Consider the following 17,861-nt stretch of genomic DNA (forward strand, 5'->3'; position numbering starts at 1 on the left):
CCGCCGACTTCAAGCGCCCGCCCGGCGCCGAGCCGCCCAATCAGCGGCCGGGAGAGACGGAGGGGGCGGGGGCGGCGGCCCTCTGCGCAGGCGCGCCCGGCGGCATCCGGGTCCTTTGGCGACGCGGTGGGGGAGGGGCGCCGTATTGTGGCCGCCGCCGAAGCGCCGCGAAATGGCCGCCGCGCCGTCTGGAGCCGCCGCCCCCGGGCCGCCCCCGGCGGAGGGCAAGCGGATCGCGGAGCTGCGCGTCATCGACCTCAAGTCGGAGCTGAAGCGTCGCAACCTGGACGCCACCGGCGTAAAGACGGTCCTCATCGCCCGGCTCAAGCAGGTGCGTCCTGGGGAAGGCCGCGGCCGGGGAGTGGCGGGCCCGAGCGGCGGCGCTCGCCCGGGGCCGGAAAGGCGCTGGGGCGGCCCAGGAACCGGAGGGAGAATGCGCCGCGGGAAACGCCCGCCCCGCCCAGCCCAGCGCTGCCTCCGAGGACCGCGGGGAGTAGGGACCCCCCGGGCGGCGTCGGCCTGCGAGGAGAGCGGAGGGGCGTCCCCCCCCCCAAGACCGGCTGCCGCCCAGCCGTGGCCCGGCCCGGGAGGGCCCCAGCGGAGGCGGCCTTCCCGGGAGCGGAGGCTGCCGGGGAAGCGGTCAGAGGCCTCGGAGGGCCCCGGGCCCGCACCCCTTGGCCGGGAGCGCTTCTCTCCTTGCCGGGAAATTGCGCTCCGGCCTGGGCAACCTCGCGCAGGCGGCGCCGCTGAGGGAAACGGTCACAGAAACGGAGCGCCATTCCCAAAGAGAAACACGGCTGCTGCCCTCTGAATCCCCAGCCCCTTCCTTCCCTCGCGGTGGCTCTTCTGGTTTTGGAATCTTCCTCCAAATGCTTCCTCCAAAACGCATTTAATTTGAATTTCATGCAGTATGTTCCAAATCTAAGGAATAATGAATATAAGGGTAAAATTCAAGTATAAAACAATCTATTATTATTTTCTATTAGGCTATTGAAGAGGAAGGAGGAGACCCCGACAATATTGAAATAGCTGTTTCAACAGATGCCCTGAATAAGAAGCCAACCAAAGGAAAAGGTTTTAACTTAAGTAAAACTGTTTTGTTAATGATGATCAGAAAAATATTTTAAAATGAGCAAAATTACCTTCTTGGGCACTAAAATACTAACTAACTTTGTTGGCCTTGGTTGGGAAAAAATGACCATTTAGCAATAGCAACTCTGCTTAGACTTATATACCACTCCATAGGGCTTTACAGCCCTCTCTGAGTGATTTGCAATGTTAGCTCTTGCAGAATCTCTATGGCATCTCCAGGATTGATTGAAGAATGACGTTTTTAACGCTCTCCAGAAGATTAATAAAGATGGGGCTGTTTTAAGTATTTACCAGTATTTCATAATAAAAGGTTTTCATTAGTATGTCCTGGCTTCTAGGTAAAAAGCAGGAAATTGATGAACTAAGTGGTGATGCTTCAATGGAAGATGACTCCTTGGTTAAGGTAATATAAGAAACAAAGCTGGGGACATGATTCTAAGCATTCTTCCTAGCGAAAAGATCTTTAGAGCTTTTGATGCATATTCATGGGTTTCCTCTGCACACTTGATAATTGCAGAGTTTTGTTTGATTTAAAATAAATATGAGCTTCTAAACTACTATTCTTGCTCTAGCAAACTATAACTGGACTGTGAATAAACAGCAGTGATAACAGGGTATTATGAAAGTTCAGTTCAGGAAGCATAAACAGCTTCCTAATTTGCTGGAGAAATCTCACTAAATTGGCCATTTCCCTCTGCTGTGTCAAATGTTCATATTGAAAGGAGTGTGAACTGGAAACTCACGATGCAAGTGATCACGATGGAAATGATGAATTGAAAGACTCTGACGAATCTGCTGAAAATGAAGAATTCTTGAATTCTACTATGCTGCCTCATGCCGATAAGAAGAAATCTAATTTAAAGCAGATAGAGAAAGAGTTGGAAAACCAGGTACCCTACAAAATCCCTTAAAGAGATGCTGTTCTCCCAATTTCCAGATAACAGAAGATGACAGTTGTTACATTCTGTTAACTAGTAAGAAAGGCCACCAAGTCACTATTGTTTCCTCCTGCTGCAGTGTTATTGGTCTTTTCTCTGGCTCCCTTCCTTTGCTAATGCATTAGGGGTCTTAGCTTAGTACCCTTCCCACTGTGGTCTGTTTCAGAAAGGTGGCAGGCCTGATTTAGCATTGTCACCTGGGATCCAAGCGGTCACAAGACTCCAGAGGTTCTTTTACCAGGCTGACTATTTTGGCACCTGCTGTCGTCCTGATAGAGGTGACTGGTGATTTGGCATTAATGTGTGAAGCATTAGATGACAGTTTGCCTTTGGCTACTGTTTGCAGGATGCAAGGCCCAGGTTTGGCTTTCTTGCTTATCAAATAAAAGCCATAAATTGTAATCTGGTGATCAACCTTTGAATATAAATTTTATTTTCTGTGCGTCAGCAGAGACAAGATAAAAGATAGTTCTTGGATTTATGAGGTTTAATAGTTGATATTTCACATTCTTTCATCGCACATATAAGAATAAAGGAGTCCCTGTTTACTCCGCTAGTAGTTGCCAACTCTAAGCTGTGGCGCTCACCTCCGTTTTAAGGCTGTTCAGCCAGTGCTGTCTGAAGTCATTTCCGCAGACACGTGGCCAGCATGACATCATGGAGCACTGTTACTTTTCCACCAGAGTGGTACCTGTTTGTCTATTCGCATTTACATGCTTTTGAACTGGAGGATTGGCAGGAGCTGAGGCAACCTTACCCTGTTGTGTGGTGCTCAAGTCTCGAACCTGGGCTGCCAGCTTTCCAGTCAACAAGCCCAGCATCTTAACTGCTGAGCCATCATGCCACCTCCATCACACACATACCCCATTTCCAAATATGCATTTCATTAAGAAAAAAAACAAGGAAAGAAATACCCTGTTAGGAATCCCAGCTGAAGAAGAAATGGTATTTTTCCTTCCTGAAGAAACGATGGCTGGGAGTCTTTTTGTCCCCTGCAGAGCTAGTGGCTCAGGGTTCCTTGTGCTTTGGTAGGAATGCTTTGCTCCAACCATAGTTTGTGAACTCCCGTGTCATATGTTACTATCTTTTTGAGTGACTACATTAGTGTAGTTTGCCTAGAAGGTTGTTTGGAGGTTAGCTCTTCATCCCAACAATTTGGGTGAAGGTGAGGAAAAGAAGTACAACCGTCTCATTCTTCCATTCAGTGTTGTGGTTAAAGGAAGTTCCTTGTTTAGGATATTTTTGTGGTTGTACGTTATTAGCTATAGCTTAGTTTATGAGGAGACAGTGATCCATTAACTAAGCTGTCCCTTTATTGACTTCAATGTGCTTTGAGTGAGCTCAATTTTCTAACATGCCATAAATGTGTCTGGAAGAAGCCTAAAGGGGCAACATGCAGTAAGTGAGGCTAGAGATGCTGGAGCATCTTTCATGCTCGTCGCTTGCTAGACAGGGCTGCTACTTCAGAGGAAACCCTAAGGAGAGTTTGTCAGATTACCAGGTCTTGCTTGGTGCCTTCCTGGTGACTTAGTGCAGAAGCCGTTTAGAATGCAAGTTTAGTATTAATACATCAATGTTTACATATTCGTAGTAAGCTAGCTTATTTAGTCTGCTTTGGTTTCTTCATTTTAGTGCATCGATATTCAAGATCTGGAAGATGACAACTTTGGTCTTACTCATGTAAGTTCCTAAATAGCATTTTAAAGATTTATCGAGAAGCTGGAGATAGTTGCATTTAACCTACTGTAGAATAATATTGGCCTATTTGAAGTCTGAGATTTTGTTGCAGTATCCAAAAAGATTTTTACACCTCTGACTTACGTCAGAGTATCTGGTGCTTCTTACGAATGGTGAAATCACTGCTTGTAGCTCTCTCTCTTTCTTTTTCTCTCTTTCTCTTTCTCTCTCTCTTTCTCTCTGTGTAGTGACTTGTAGGACAAGCCTCCATTTCTGATGTAGAATGACACAAAACCTGCTGTTTTTAAAATATTCATTTCCTGTTGGCTTCATTTCTAGGTATCCCTGCCTTTATTGTGGGCCCTCTCCCTCTTCCCCCTACTTGATCTGGAGTGCTTCTGATAAAATAAGGGTGTGATTCCATCTTTTGTGATCATCAAATATTGCTCACATTCTCTTGAAGTGAGCGGGGAGTGAACAAAACTGAAATGATTTAATCGGAGAAAAAGGAATGTTTGCTGATTTTCAGTAACTCAAGCCTCAGTATTCACAAAGAAGTCTCTGATTGCTCAAATGCTGAACTCAGCAAAGATAAGCTATCTGATTTTTCTCTGAGAATTTATAGACTTTTTGAAAAATTGGCCATAGAATAGTGGCAGTGCCTCACCCAGCTGCATCATGCAATATGGTTTGAATCTCCCTTTCTAGATATTAGAAACAATGGACTAATTGCAGCTGTGATTGGAGAACAAGGAAAATTCAACTGAATATAAATTTTGTTAATATAAGCAGAAGAAAACCATATTTGAGCACTCCAATAGCACATATTTGTACCTTTAAATGAATGGCAGTTTATTTTCTTAGTAACCTGAATATCATTTCAGAAAGTTTATTTGTTTTTTCTTTAATTGGCAGGATGGAGAAGAGAATGAGAGAGGTATGTTTGAATTTCAATAGAGTTTTAAATGTACTAATATACTTCAGGTTGCTCCCACCCTTCCCCACCCTTTGGAAATAACAAGTGCCTTGGTTTGCGCCTTAAAAATCATCTCCATAGTAAGAGCCATTGCCAAGAACAGTGGCTGAACCTCTGCTCAATCGGCTTTGTTCTTCCAACTTCACTTACTTTATTGGATACGTACATATGGCCCCTCATAGGCCTTACTGAACAAAAGATGCTAAACTCTTTTGATGTAAGCCTCGTGGATATGGTAAGTCTTGATGTCTGCGTTGTACCTTGCACTGCAGTAACCAATAGCTGCCCAACGAAAATTAAATACAGAACGGAATTGGGAAGTCCTTCAGACTGTGGACCATACCCTTCTTTCGTGCTCTGGCAATTGTCACACCATTTTTTAAAGCAACACAAGTGATTTTGGAATAAAGGAGAAAGAGTCATCTCCTCCTCAATGATACTCCTAAAAGCCAAACTGGATGAAACTCTCAAGACTCCTGTGAAAAAAACTGCTCTCATGAGCTCGCTTAAGGATCTTGCATGTTGTAGTCTAAAGGACATGATGGAATCATTGTGACTTCAATGAAAAGATGCCATTGTTAAGTGGACCCTTACATGTGCAAGCTAAGACTTGACTTTCTAAGGATTCCCACAATTGAAGCCTCTTCAGGAAAAGCAAGACACTGACAACAGGATTGAGAACGTTGACCGGTTGGAATTTGGATGAAGACTGCCAGTCCAAGGTAAACTTTGGCTTGTGTACACGAAGACATGCAGCCAGTCTTTTAAATGACAATGCAGCTGGCAACGAGAAGTAACACAGAGAGGATGACAGTTGCAGAACTGTGAAGTATTGGGCTATCGAACTGTGGACCATCAGAAGCGGACAGGAAGGTGAAGCCCTTTGTCCCTAGAAGTGCAGCGACCTTGACTTCAGTTCTTGCTGCCTCCTTATGCCATGAAGAGGAGCAGATTTGCACATGAATCCCCACAATGGAAGCCAGATACTTGTACTGAAGAACAGGTATCTCCTGGATGGAATCATTGTCTGAACCCTGTTCAGGGTTGGTGTCTTTGTCTAGAAAAATTGTTTTCCATGAAGAATGAATGATCCTGGGTTTATATGTTAATGCCCCTTATGTTCTTTCCCTAACCTTCCATCAGTTCTAATAACTGGCTTTGTATTTTCTAGGTCCTCTCTTCTAGCTTATGCATATGAAAATGTTTATAAACTTCTTGTTTTGCCATATTTATTCCTGTTAAATCCTCTTAGATAAAGCAGGTTCTGGTGATGGTACACAAGAAGTATCTAAACCTCTTCGTTCAAAAGAGAGCCTAGCTGAGGCTGATCACTCGGCTCATGAAGAGATGGAAGCTAACGTGTCTGTGAAAGAAGCTGATGATGATAACATATCGGTTACAATCCAGGCCGAAGATGCCATCACTCTGGATTTTGATGGGGATGACCTTCTAGAAACAGGTAAAAATCTGAAAATTACAGATTCAGAAGCAAGCAAGTCAAAAGATGGGCAAGATGCCATTGCACCGAGTTTGGAGAAAGAAGGCAAAGACTATGAGATGACCAAGAACCATAAAGATGGTAAGAAGGAAGACTGCGCGATGGGGGACCCTATCAAGAAGGAAGCCCGAGAAAGCTCGAAGAAAGCAGAATCTGGAGACAAAGACAAGGATACTTTGAAGAAAGGTCCCTCGTCTACTGGGGCCTCTGGTCAAGCAATGAGGTTTGTCTTTCTATGTCAGTTCTTTAAGGTACTGCCAGCATTCAATAAGATCACTCTGCATTAAGGTGGTAGCAGCGAGAAACTTATAATTAGTATCTTATGCTTCTGCCTGTAAAATATTTTGATGGCCGTAAGTTACCTGTGTTTTTTTTTTAGAAAAAAAAAATCAGGATCTTCGTATATGCATTGTCCTGCTGGTTGCATTGACGAATTGACAGCATTTTATTTTTTGTTTTTTCAAATAGTCAAGTTTTAAGTACCCTTGTGATGATAATGAACAACTCTCAGTTCTGAGAAACACCAAAATGAAGCCAAGTCCCAATCCTGAAATGTGGAGAAGATTACCATATATCCACTGAATAAAATTGTCAGAAAATCTAGATCTTCAGGCATCTTGGGGAGAATCAGTGCAAGAAGCCATGATGTGGGGAGATCACTTTTCCTCCAATTACAATGCATCCCTGCTTTTACTTACACATCTCATTCTCCTCCCCCCCTTTTTTTAATGGTTTGGTTAATAGTATAAGATTCTCAACAAGCAAGTTCTGCTTGTTCAGTCTCTGATTTGTTCCTCCTCCTAGCTTGGCCAAGGACTCTAAAGAAAGCAAGAGCACCTCCAAAGATGACAAAGGTAATGCGCTGTGTCTGCAGAAGAAGCCGGTGCTTCTGGCTTTGGGGGAGGGGCGGGGAGACCCGCAGAAATGGCTGACAAGTCTCCTGGCATCAGGAGGCAAGTGGGGCAGATGCTCTTCGAGCTGCCTCCTTTCTGTCCAAAGGTTTGGCTTATGTTTCTGGTTGCCTGCTTTGAAAACTTTGGAACAGGAGGCTGCATTTCAGTTGGGAGATTTGGCTCTGGCTGTTTCTGAGTTTGGGTGGGGTCCCTTGCTGTTGGAGTATCGAACGTAACTTGGTCTCTGCGTTTTCAAAGAACCCTGGAAAAGAAAGAAGGAATGGGGAATTGGGGGACTTCGCTCATGCTAAGAGAAAGCCACCTTGCTAGGAAACTGATCCCAAACTGGCAGGAGTTTCCTTTCTGGTACTGAAATTGGTTTCTCTAATGCATTGGTGACCAGGAGTTTCCTGCTGAACATGACGGATTTTCTGCTTGATCATGCAGTTTAAAAAAGTGTAGCACGTAGTGCATTTTTGCTGTCTTGTATTTCCACAGTAAGAGAAATTTGCGGAATGTAAGCAGCTACGATAATAATGATTAATATTAATCGATTTCAAAAAAGTTTGATATAGAAATGTTTCTTAAACAGAAGAAACAAATGTTCTTCGTTTGATTATAAAAAGTTTCTGACAATTTGGAATGTGAATTCTTTTCCAATTGTAAGTTAATTTTTTAATATCATGAGTGTCAAAGTCGTCACGTGACATGTCGCGATGTATCGCGACTTTTTTTGCATTCCCGGAGCTGAGGTGGGTGTCGCTTCTGATGCAACTGGCCCGTGGGCCGACAGTTTGACACCCCTGGTATATGAACATTTAACTGGTTTGGTATATATCCTATAAGACGGAGGTCATCCAATTCGTAACTACAACTTACTTTGAAAATATAAGGATATACCTGGATGGTTTAAAAATGTGGGAAGTAGACCATTCTTCAAGCAATGTGGTAGGGGAAAGGAGAAACTGCAGCTGTCAGAAACAGTCATGTCACATTCTAGGGCAGCGATCCCCAACCTTTCCAGCTCTGTGGACTGGTGGAGGGGAGAGGGGATAGTTTTGTGTGTGCGTGCGTGCGTGCCTGCTGCTTACGCAACTGCACCTTTGCACCCAGGGATTGGGGGGCCGTGTTATAGAGAAATTCTTTGGCAGTTTTAGAGGGCTTCACTGTCACTGGCTTCACAAAGCTACGAAGTAGAGTTGCCAGAGACAAAAGGCCACATAGTGGCAGGCTAGAGAATTTGCCCTCTGCTTCTTCTCAGTGCCCTGGTCTGACAGCAGCTCTCTACCACCTTGCTTGCATCCCAGTGCTTTTTCTTCTTTTTAAAAAAAGCCTTACGCAGATGATTGATTGATGCAGTCTGATACATCTGCTGTAGGTTGGAAGTAATCAGGAAACCTACAGATTTCATCGCTTGTTCTCTACGCATTGCTTCTTATCAGAAGAAACAGTTTTTGCCTTTACTACATGGTGATATTTGTGCCGATTGACCTTGAAACATTTTTCTGCTGAATTTCACTGTAGGAAGTGCCAGCAGCGGGAGCAGCTCCACTAAAAACTTGTGGGTTAGTGGATTGTCCTCCAACACTAAAGCTGCTGATCTGAAAAACCTCTTTGGCAAGTATGGAAAGGTATGGCTTTGCTCAAGAGGGGCAATTAACGACTTTGAGGTTACAACCCAGGGTTGCGCCAGAGGGCTGCGGAAATAAAATGAAAATGTTTTGCTAACCTGTATTAACAATGTACAGTGCAATACGCTGTAGTGTATTCACAGAATTCTATAACTAGTCTGATCAGCAGGGTCCAACCTAACACTTGTGCAGTTGTGAGAATAGGTGCTTATTTTGTATTTTCCCACATGAATGAACAGCGTAAAAGATGTGAGACGATGAACGGGACTTGCTTTTTGGCCAGGGAGGGGTTTGGATGGTTGTTTCCCACATCCTTTGGACTCATAGCTCTCGGGGAGAGGGGAGTATTCATGCTGTTGCCCTTCCTTTCTATGGGCTGTCAGGTTTTCTTGGTTAAAGAAGTAGGGCTGGTCAATACTTAAGAAAGTAGCAACAGGACTTTAAAATATTTTATTTTAATTATCATGAGTTGTAAGAGGCAGGTGATGATGAAACACATAGTTTATATTGTAAAATGGGCAGCTAAAAAAAGAAAAGCATAACTTCTGGGGCTTTGATATGCCTCTCTTGTGTGCTTAAGCAGGAGCCACGTGCTAGAAGAACTACAGCATTAAATATAAGAGGAATGGAGGCCTGCACACATGCACCCAGGGAATAATACTGTGGCTCTTGAGTAAACCAGAGTGCTTCATTAAGTAGCCAAGAGGCTGAAATAGTGGCCCTCTTCACCTGGCCAGGTCACCCTCATCTAGCTTTTTTGGCCCCAGCTAAACAAGCAGGCTGCTTGCAGTCGATTCCTGGGGAAGAGAGTCCCTTTGGGTGAAATCAAAATTCTGTCCTGTCCTTAACTCTTTTCTTGTGGGTGAAATTCCTACAAAAGGTGGCAGAAAAGGTGAACAGAGAAGATATAGGTGGCGGTAGAGCTCCCAAGTAGGACCAAACGACGATGGGTTGAGTCGCAGGACCCAGAGTAGCAACATGATACCTTAATGTCAAAATGCCACTCACGGTTCTTCTTGACTTTTGTAGGTCCTTGCTGCAAAGGTGGTCACCAGTGCCCGAAGGCCCTGGGGCAAAGTGCTACGGCATTGTGACCATGTTCCTCAAGCACAGAAGTGGCCAGGTGCATTGCCCACCTTCACCGCACCGAGCTCCACGGGCAGCAGATTTCCGTTGAGAAAGTAGGTGGAATGACCCACGACCAGCAGTCTCTAGAGCAGGGAGGAGAGGAGGAAAGAGAGGGGAGAGATGATAGCGCCACCTCTTTGATTTTCACAGTAGCCTGTGCATGTTTCACTCGAGAAACCTTGGCCCACCTAGCCAGTCCTCGTGCAGGAAGCCTGGTTTGCTTGTCCCAGTCTTGCTGGTTTGAGAAAAAGGGTTCCTGTCAATGACCTGGTTTGAAAAGAAGCCAGCAGATGGGTCACTTTTGAGAATTGGGCTAGGCAGACCATTAGCAGTTCAGAATCCTATGAAAAATGTTGCAGTGGAGAAGTTCTGTTGTGGAGGACTGACCCCCTGGGAGCGCTTCAGGACCCCCTTTTGGAGCCCACCATTCTCTGACAGGAGAGGGAAGAGCCCCAGTCGAGATGGTGGGAGCGTTCGAGTTCAGTGCAGGAGGATTCTTTGGGACTTGATGGTCCCTTTTATTCATAATTGTGGGTGTATACAGGAGAGTGTGTGTGTGTGTACACATAATGCATACACACAATGTCTACAGGTCAAAGGCGATCCTTCCAAAAAAGAACTGAAGAAAGAAAGTGATGAGAAATCTGGCTCTGGCAGGAACCCCGGAGAAAAGAAGGCTACATCGAGTGACAAAAGCAGCAAGTAAGGGCTCTGCACGTCCCCAGATTTAGTTGCCCGTCTAAACTGTTTGCAATCCTGACCTTGTTCGGCAGGTAAAAGGTTTGGAGGCTCTGCAGAATACACACCACCCATACATCACCTTTGGCTCTGCGGCGTCAGAAACCTGCCTTAAGGAGAATATATAACTTAGTCACATCTAACTGAATTGCCTCCCTTCGGATAAAATGTGAATTTTTCTGGAAGCGAGTTCATCACCGTTCATGGTTCTTTCTCCTATTTTTAACAGAACTCCCTCCAAAAAGGAGGATAAGAAAGCCGACAAATCTGAGAAGAAAGAGAGCAAGGACACGAGGAAGCCCGATGGGAAGGATGAGAAGAGCGATAGTGGGTCCGGCTGCCCCAGTCAAGAGCCTGCCAAGGCAGCTGAGGACAGGAAGCGGCTGAGTACGTCCAGGGGCTTCCTTACCTAGGAGGCCAGGGGGCGGCAGGCAACGGTCACCCGCCCAGTGTCAGCTGCCACCTTACGCTTGCTGTGTTTCGCTGTGACAGGGTGACAGTCTGCCATGAACTGTGGGGAGGGGGATGGTTGGGGAATCGAAAGTAGAGACTGCACCTCCTCACGCCCGCAGGTCACCCAGCTGGAAGGAGGAGGGGGCCCCATCCCAAACTGCACTTGGGCTGACCTTTATGAAAACGTGTTACGTGGACTTGATTGGTTACAATGGGGTGGCCAGTGAGCAGCAGTTGTGGGGGAGTAGAACTTACAGATTTGGGCACACAATTCTAAATTCTGGCTATGCAGTACTGCAATACGCTTGTCCTCTAATAAAACTATACCTTTCTTAACAAATAGAGCGGAGGATCGTTTCTATTTAGAGGTTTAGGTTGTGGCCAGCCTGACACCAAGACTTGCTCGGATTGGCCATTCTTGGTTAAATTGCTCCAGGTATGTCAGACTGGCCTCTTCCTTCTGTTTGGCTAAGAGGTCCGCTGCTGCGGTTCCGGCCTTCAGGGAGAAGGCATCCAGCGTTCAATCTGGAAGGCATCAAGAGGAAAAGCCGTCCTGAGGCCTTAAGCTGTGCCTGATTGATTCATTTCAATGAAACATTAACATTTTTAATCAGATTTATTTAGCAATGTTAATAAGGCACTGCCTCTTTTCTAATTCTGATTTTAAAAACACCCAGCTGCTAATTGTTTTCCTGGGGGCAAGACTGCAAATCCATCTGGTGTTTTTTTCCTTCTTAAACGTGTCTCTTTTTCTTCTAAGGTGTAAAAAGTCCAAGTCATATGGTCATTTTAGACCAAACCAAAGGAGATCAGGTTCACCCGAGGACTATAAGAAGAGGAAGGTTTGAGAAGGTACGTAAAATGCAGGTGGAAGTAGCAAGAATGGCAAGTAAACCTAGAGTTCTGAGGTTAGTTTGGAGGGCTGGAAGGCAGAAGGCTTTTCCACCCAGCTGGGGGGGGGGCAGGCTCACCACGGCCCAAGGCCGATGCTGTAACCCATAAAACGTTCTTAGCGGCCAGCTAGTTTTCTCTCTTGAAATTAGAGTGTGTGAGAGAAATGTTCTCTTTTCAACTATGGCTCTTTTTGGAGTGGTTTAGAATAGTTCCAAACCCTCAACTGAGTGCCGTGACCTCAGAAGGCATCCTGAGTATTGAGGATGTTGGAAGGGTTTTGCATTCGAAACAACAGCTTCGCCCAACATCAAGCTTTGCTGTTAGCATATTTCAAAGTGAAACGTTTTCCACATCTTAACTCTGAGGCATTTGAGTCTTGAAAAGTCAATTTCAATTTCTAATACATTAGTCTGCAGTAAGGATTTGAACACCTATTGCTAAATCTGCGTTTGTACAACTTGTCCCCAGCCACCTATGTTAAGGAACAAAGAGCGTTTTCTTCACGATAAAATGAAGTTCAGAGACTACCGAGGCAGAAAGGACATTTTGCCTTTTGAGAAAATGAAGGAGCAACGCATGAGGGAACACATCGCACGATTGGAACGAATACGGCGTGCTGTGGAACTCAGAAGGTAGGCCTCTGAAGCGGCTCTTCCTGAAGCTCCACAAGGACATTTGAACAGCTGCCTTGCTTTACATTTTTCTGGAAGCCAGAAAAATAGCTTGATTCCAAACCATCCCATGCCCCAGGGAAGGGCTGGGCAACCTCCATTTTCTTTCAGGTGCAGCCTCACCTGGGGCATCTGAGGGAGTTGTAGGGACCTGGTACACTAGAGGCAAACCCGTCTGGGCTGTCCGCAGCTGGGGTGGGGTCGGAAGCAGGAAGGTGGAATGGGGAGGGGTTCTAAAGACATCCTATAGAATTTTCCACCTCTTAGGTTCATAAAATACGTTACGGGAACATCTAACTATTATCAGGGTTTCTTTATTGTTGAGATTGTTTCTGTTGTGCTTTTAAATATTTGGGAGCTGCCTTGTGGGTACCCAGGAGATGAGTTGGGAACTGAAGCCTCCGCTTCCTCTTGCCATTCTGTGCCCTGGGTTAATCTGGGACAACCCCCTCTCTGCGACGCCTCCTTTTGCAGGCGAAGGGAAATGGCGGAGCGAGAGAGGCGGGAGCGCGAGCGGATCCGACTGCTGCGGGAGCGTGAAGAGCGGGAGCGGCTGCAGAGGGAGCGGGAGCGGCTGGAAATCGAGCGGCAGAAGTTAGAACGGGAGAGGATGGAGCGGGAGCGCCTGGAACGGGAACGCATTCGGATCGAGCAGGTGTGCTTGGGGCTCCCCATCCGTTTTGCTTCTCTCGGGGACTCATCGGATTGCGGAGGGGTGCGTGCAACACTTCAAACTCGAAATTGCCCGCAGAATGTTTGAACGGCAGGGCAAAATGACTGTTCTGTCGCTCCAATTTTATTGGAAGTGTGCCAGTCCTGTTTGGAACATTAGGAAGTATTTGATCCCAAAACGAAGCTTTTGAAGAAGAAATGTGGGAGCCACATATCCACCGCATCACCTAATTAACCTTTTGCTCTTGGTGCAGATCAACCCTCAGCAATAGTATTACCCGTCGGCCTTGGTGCGGCTCTTGCGAAGGACTTCTGTGTTTTCAATATCACCAATGATAGCAATGCTAGTGTGACTGCCATATCTTGGATAAAGTGTTGGCGTTGCCAGGCACTATTTGAGGCTTCTCCCCCACGCCCAAATTCAGCATGGACCGTGCCACTCGGGGAGCTGCAGAGCTCCAAGGCCTTTGTGCAGAGCCAGGGCCCCTTTTCAACAAGGGTTTCTCTTCTGGTTAGGAGCGCCGTAAGGAGGCGGAACGGATCGCTCGCGAGAGAGAAGAGCTGCGCCGTCAGCAGCAGCAGCTTCGCTACGAGCAAGAGAAAAGAAACGCCCTGAAGCGGCCTCATGATGTGGATCACAGGTGAGCGGGTGGGTGCCTGCCGTGGGAGTCCTCCTTCCTGAGCAAGTCTGGACTAGGCCGGCACCAGCAGGCCGTTCGGGGTGTCCCAGGGGTGTCGTTTGTGTAACTTTTCAAGCCCCGCCTGTTTGGGTAGCTGTTTGGCTTTGAATGGGCTCTGGCCAAGAGCAGAGATGTTTCTTTCCTTTTAGAAGAGACGAGCCCTACTGGAATGAAAGCAAGAAGATGACTTTGGACACCGATGCCCGCTTCGGCCATGGGTCTGATTACAGCCGGCAGCAGAACCGGTTTACTGACTTCGATCACCGGGATCGGGGGCGATATCCCGAGGGCTCGGCAGTGCAGCCCTCATCTTTTGACAGGTGGGTGCAAAGAAAGCTCTGGGGCTTCGGAAGCAAAATGGCCTTTAGCGCAAGAGGGCAGAGAACTTTGTAGCTGCATGGGCGAAGGAACTTCAGAAAAATAGGATATTAAAATCCAGATAACTAGGGAACAAACTTCTTAAGAATAGCTAGAATTATGATGGCAAAGGCTTGGTGAACATCTTCCTTGCCGCCAGATTACATATCACTTTCAGATTCTTTCAATAAGAATGTCTTTAATTATAATTTTAATTAAAGTCGGTATCCCTGTGCCTGACTGCGAGACCCCCCCCCCGAGTTTCTGACTTTCTGGTGCCGCTACGCAAGGTTGGGTCCTAGGGCGGGCAAGCAGGCATGTGTAGTAGCGGGTGTTGAACTGAGGAGGACTCTAATCTGAAAACACACTTTGCTTTTCTGATCAGGCGCGAACGATTTGTCAATCAAAGTGAGGGCAAAAAGACTCGTCCAACAGGAAGAAGGGAGGAGCCTGGGTTTGAGAGATACCACAAAAACTTTGATTCGAGAAGAAACGAACCCCCCCAGCCTCGCAGCGAGCTCCGAGATGGTGAGAGAAGAGAAGTGAGGGGAGACCATGACGAGAGGAGGACAGTGATCGTTCAGGAGAGGCCTGAAATCCCTCACAGCCGGCACCCTCGGGAACCCGGGCCCAACTCCTCCCGGCAAAGCTCTTGGAAGGGCGAAGGAGGCATGAACCCCAACAAGCGGGACGCCAGGTGAGAGATGGCCGGCAGGGGCCTCTGCCCTCCTCAAAAGTTGGGGATCCAGGAAGAGGTCGCCCCCTCCCATTGTACAGGCTACATGTGACTGTGAAGCAGGAGCAAGTGCTGGGTTGAGGAGGACTTTGGCCGGGATATTCAGGCCCAGCCACATCCCACATCTTGTGGCCAAGGACCTCCGTGGAGCAAGCAGTGGTTCAGCCCTTGTGGAGGCAGCTCAGAGCCCCGGGTTGACTCTTCTTGTTTCCCCAGAGAAAGGACGGAAAGATCTGGCCGAGAGGTCTCTGGGCATGCAGTGAGAGGGGCCCATGCAGGCAGCCGCAGTGGCGCATCCGGTTATGGAGGCCGAGAGACGGAGCGGGCCATGATTGAGCGGGGCAGTGGTGGACAGGTGAGCGTTCACTGGCCGGGCCTCGGATGGGCTAGCAGCAAGCAGGACCTCGGCTGTGCTCCTTTTTTGCAGGGAGGCCACTTCAGCAGGGATCTGGAAGCCCTTCCTAGATTCAGACGGGCTTTCTAGCCCTCCGAGTGATAGCTGCAACTGTAGGAAATGCTGTAAACTCCTCCGTACAGTTAACACTTCCCAAGAATTGCACTTGGGTAACTATTTCCTGAAGCTAATCTGAGTGTCGGCAGAAGCACCTTCGTTTCTCCCATGTCTCTGGCAGGGAAGGTCCCACTGAGCATTGCCATCTTGCACCCATAACCAGCCCTGAGAGATGCTGCAAAGCTTTTACACACACACACACACACACACACACACACACACATACACGCCCAACTGAGGCTTCAGATCACACACACACACACACACACACACACACACACACGCCCAACTGAGGCTTCAGATCCCAAGTGGGGATGCTGAGGGCGGCAGGAGCAAATGGCCACAGGATTTTTTCTTGGGATTGTCACCAGTATGCCTCAGTTGACCATTTGCTATAGAGCTATCAAACTGATCACTGAGCCTGTCCCCTCCCCCCCACCCCAATCTGTGGAGGCCAAGCATTTACATGAGCTCAACCGTCTCTGTTCTCCCTGGACCAACTCTCTTCCATGCTTTCTGAGGATTAGAATTTGTCCCCCTGCTGGAAAAGACTTGCCAAGTTGTTATAGTCTTAGATTAACCTTCCTTCCTTCCTAGCATTATAATGAAGATCGCCACGTGGTTGAGCGGCACAGCCGTGATGCTGGGCCAAGGAAAGAGTGGCATGGCCCCAATTCGCAGGGCAGCAGTTATCACCATGACACAAGGAGGATGGGAGACAGCCGAGCTGGAGGCAGCATGATGCCTTCTCACTCCAGGTACCCTCCCTCCCCCCCCTGCACCTGAAATGTCCTAGCATTTGGCACTCAGCTGTGTGGCCCTGGGCTGGTGATCCACAATTACTAAATCCGTTCAGTGTATGATACTGAATGGATTAAGCCAGAGGATGCCGGCAGTCTCAGCCCTTGGAAGGCTTCTACCGGCATGAGTAACCCATTACGGGATCCTTCTCTCTCCTCCCCCCCCCCAAGTGGAGAGGCCTTCTCTTGCCTGAAGCTTAGGCACTGCCCAGGCCAATCCTTTCTTTTCTGCCATTCCTTCCAACCGAGCGGGGGGGGGGGGGGCAGCCTCTCATCACTCCCCTTTTGGCATCCCTGCTGGCAGCACCTTCTTCACTCTCGGAAAAGCAAAGTCTTCCATTCTTCAAAAGCCCATAGCTGTTTCTCTCTGAAATTTATTCCAGCAATTCTTCACCCATTAACAGAGTCGTCCAAATTGCTGGCAGTTCCCTGCAGAGGGGAAGCGGTTCTGGATTTAAGCAATTTAAGAGTGGACCTCCACGGAGATTTTGAGTCCTTGCACCTGCTCGCTCCTTGGTCTCAAGATAACTTATTGAAAATCTCTTGCGAACAGAAAGCTTTGGATTAAGAAAACTTGTCTTTTTAAATTTTTGTTTTAACATGGCTACTTTTTCCTCACTTGGAGGCATTTTAAATAAGTTAGGCTGTTGGGTTTGGGGTAGTTCATGATATCTTTTGAAGAGTGCTGTTCCCTCTAACTCTAGGAGCTCCTGAATTAATGGGAAGCAAAGACATGTGCACTGTACAAAGAACATGTTCTGGCCAGGTAGTTTTAATTTACCAGCATTAGCTCTGTGAACGTCAGTCTTGAAAATCAGGTACTTACCACAAAATATATGGGAAACTAAAGCTGTACATCAACCCCCCTGCTTTTCGGTGTGTAGAAAATTAAGGATGGTGGTTTTAATTTCTGGGTATTATGTAACTATTTTTGCAGAACTTGTTACACTGAGTGGATCCAAACCGATGTATCTCCTTTCCAAATAAACTTCATAATCTGTATAGTACCTGCCTGGATAGATTAATGTGTTCTGCTCTCTCATCTTCACACACCTGAGTAAAAGATGGTTAGCGTTGTTTCCCTGTATTGGTTTAACTATGCCGTAAAAATTTAATACTTTCTGGAAAATAATGTAGCTGAAGTTATAAAAGTGCACTTTCAAAAATGGTCCCGTCACCTCACAAAGTGTGATTGCTTATTTAGTCCCAGAGATTGCCGCTTATTAATTGCCGTCGATCTTCCTCCTTTCCCATCTGGTTGCACTTGGCCAGTTTGGTTAACTTATTTCCTCAGCCCTCCTGTGCAGAAAAGTGAGTTTCTAGCATTAAACGCCCCCTGAACCACCTACAGCAGGGGTAGGCAACCTTGGCTCTTTTATGACTTGTGGACTTCAACTTCCAGCATGGCTGGCTCAAGAATTCTGGGAGTTGAAGTCCACGAATCATAAAAGAGCCAAGGTTGCCTACCCCTGCCCTAGAGCTTAACAAAAATAGCTTGGGATACGTTGTACTTTCT

At 46.9% G+C, this 17,861-nt stretch overlaps 1 protein-coding gene across 1 annotated transcript; it reads left to right on the forward strand.

Moving 5' to 3' along the window:
- The first annotated feature begins 131 nt into the window (after positions 1 to 131).
- On the forward strand, positions 132 to 17,352 carry SLTM (SAFB like transcription modulator). Its single transcript, XM_081337496.1, is given in 23 exon segments — positions 132 to 331; positions 987 to 1,074; positions 1,431 to 1,495; positions 1,815 to 1,982; positions 3,663 to 3,710; positions 4,623 to 4,644; positions 5,936 to 6,404; positions 6,986 to 7,035; positions 8,599 to 8,705; positions 9,735 to 9,767; positions 9,769 to 9,804; positions 9,806 to 9,886; positions 10,426 to 10,535; positions 10,801 to 10,958; positions 11,785 to 11,876; positions 12,387 to 12,550; positions 13,064 to 13,244; positions 13,778 to 13,902; positions 14,091 to 14,261; positions 14,684 to 14,995; positions 15,251 to 15,389; positions 16,143 to 16,303; positions 16,729 to 17,352. Coding segments are annotated over 23 exon segments (3,048 nt in total). The 5' UTR covers positions 132 to 172; the 3' UTR covers positions 16,838 to 17,352.
- Positions 17,353 to 17,861: the final 509 nt, after the last annotated feature.

The sequence above is a fragment of the Vipera berus genome (genome assembly GCF_964194415.1).
Source record: "Vipera berus genome assembly, chromosome: 12".
NCBI lineage: Eukaryota > Metazoa > Chordata > Lepidosauria > Squamata > Viperidae > Vipera > Vipera berus.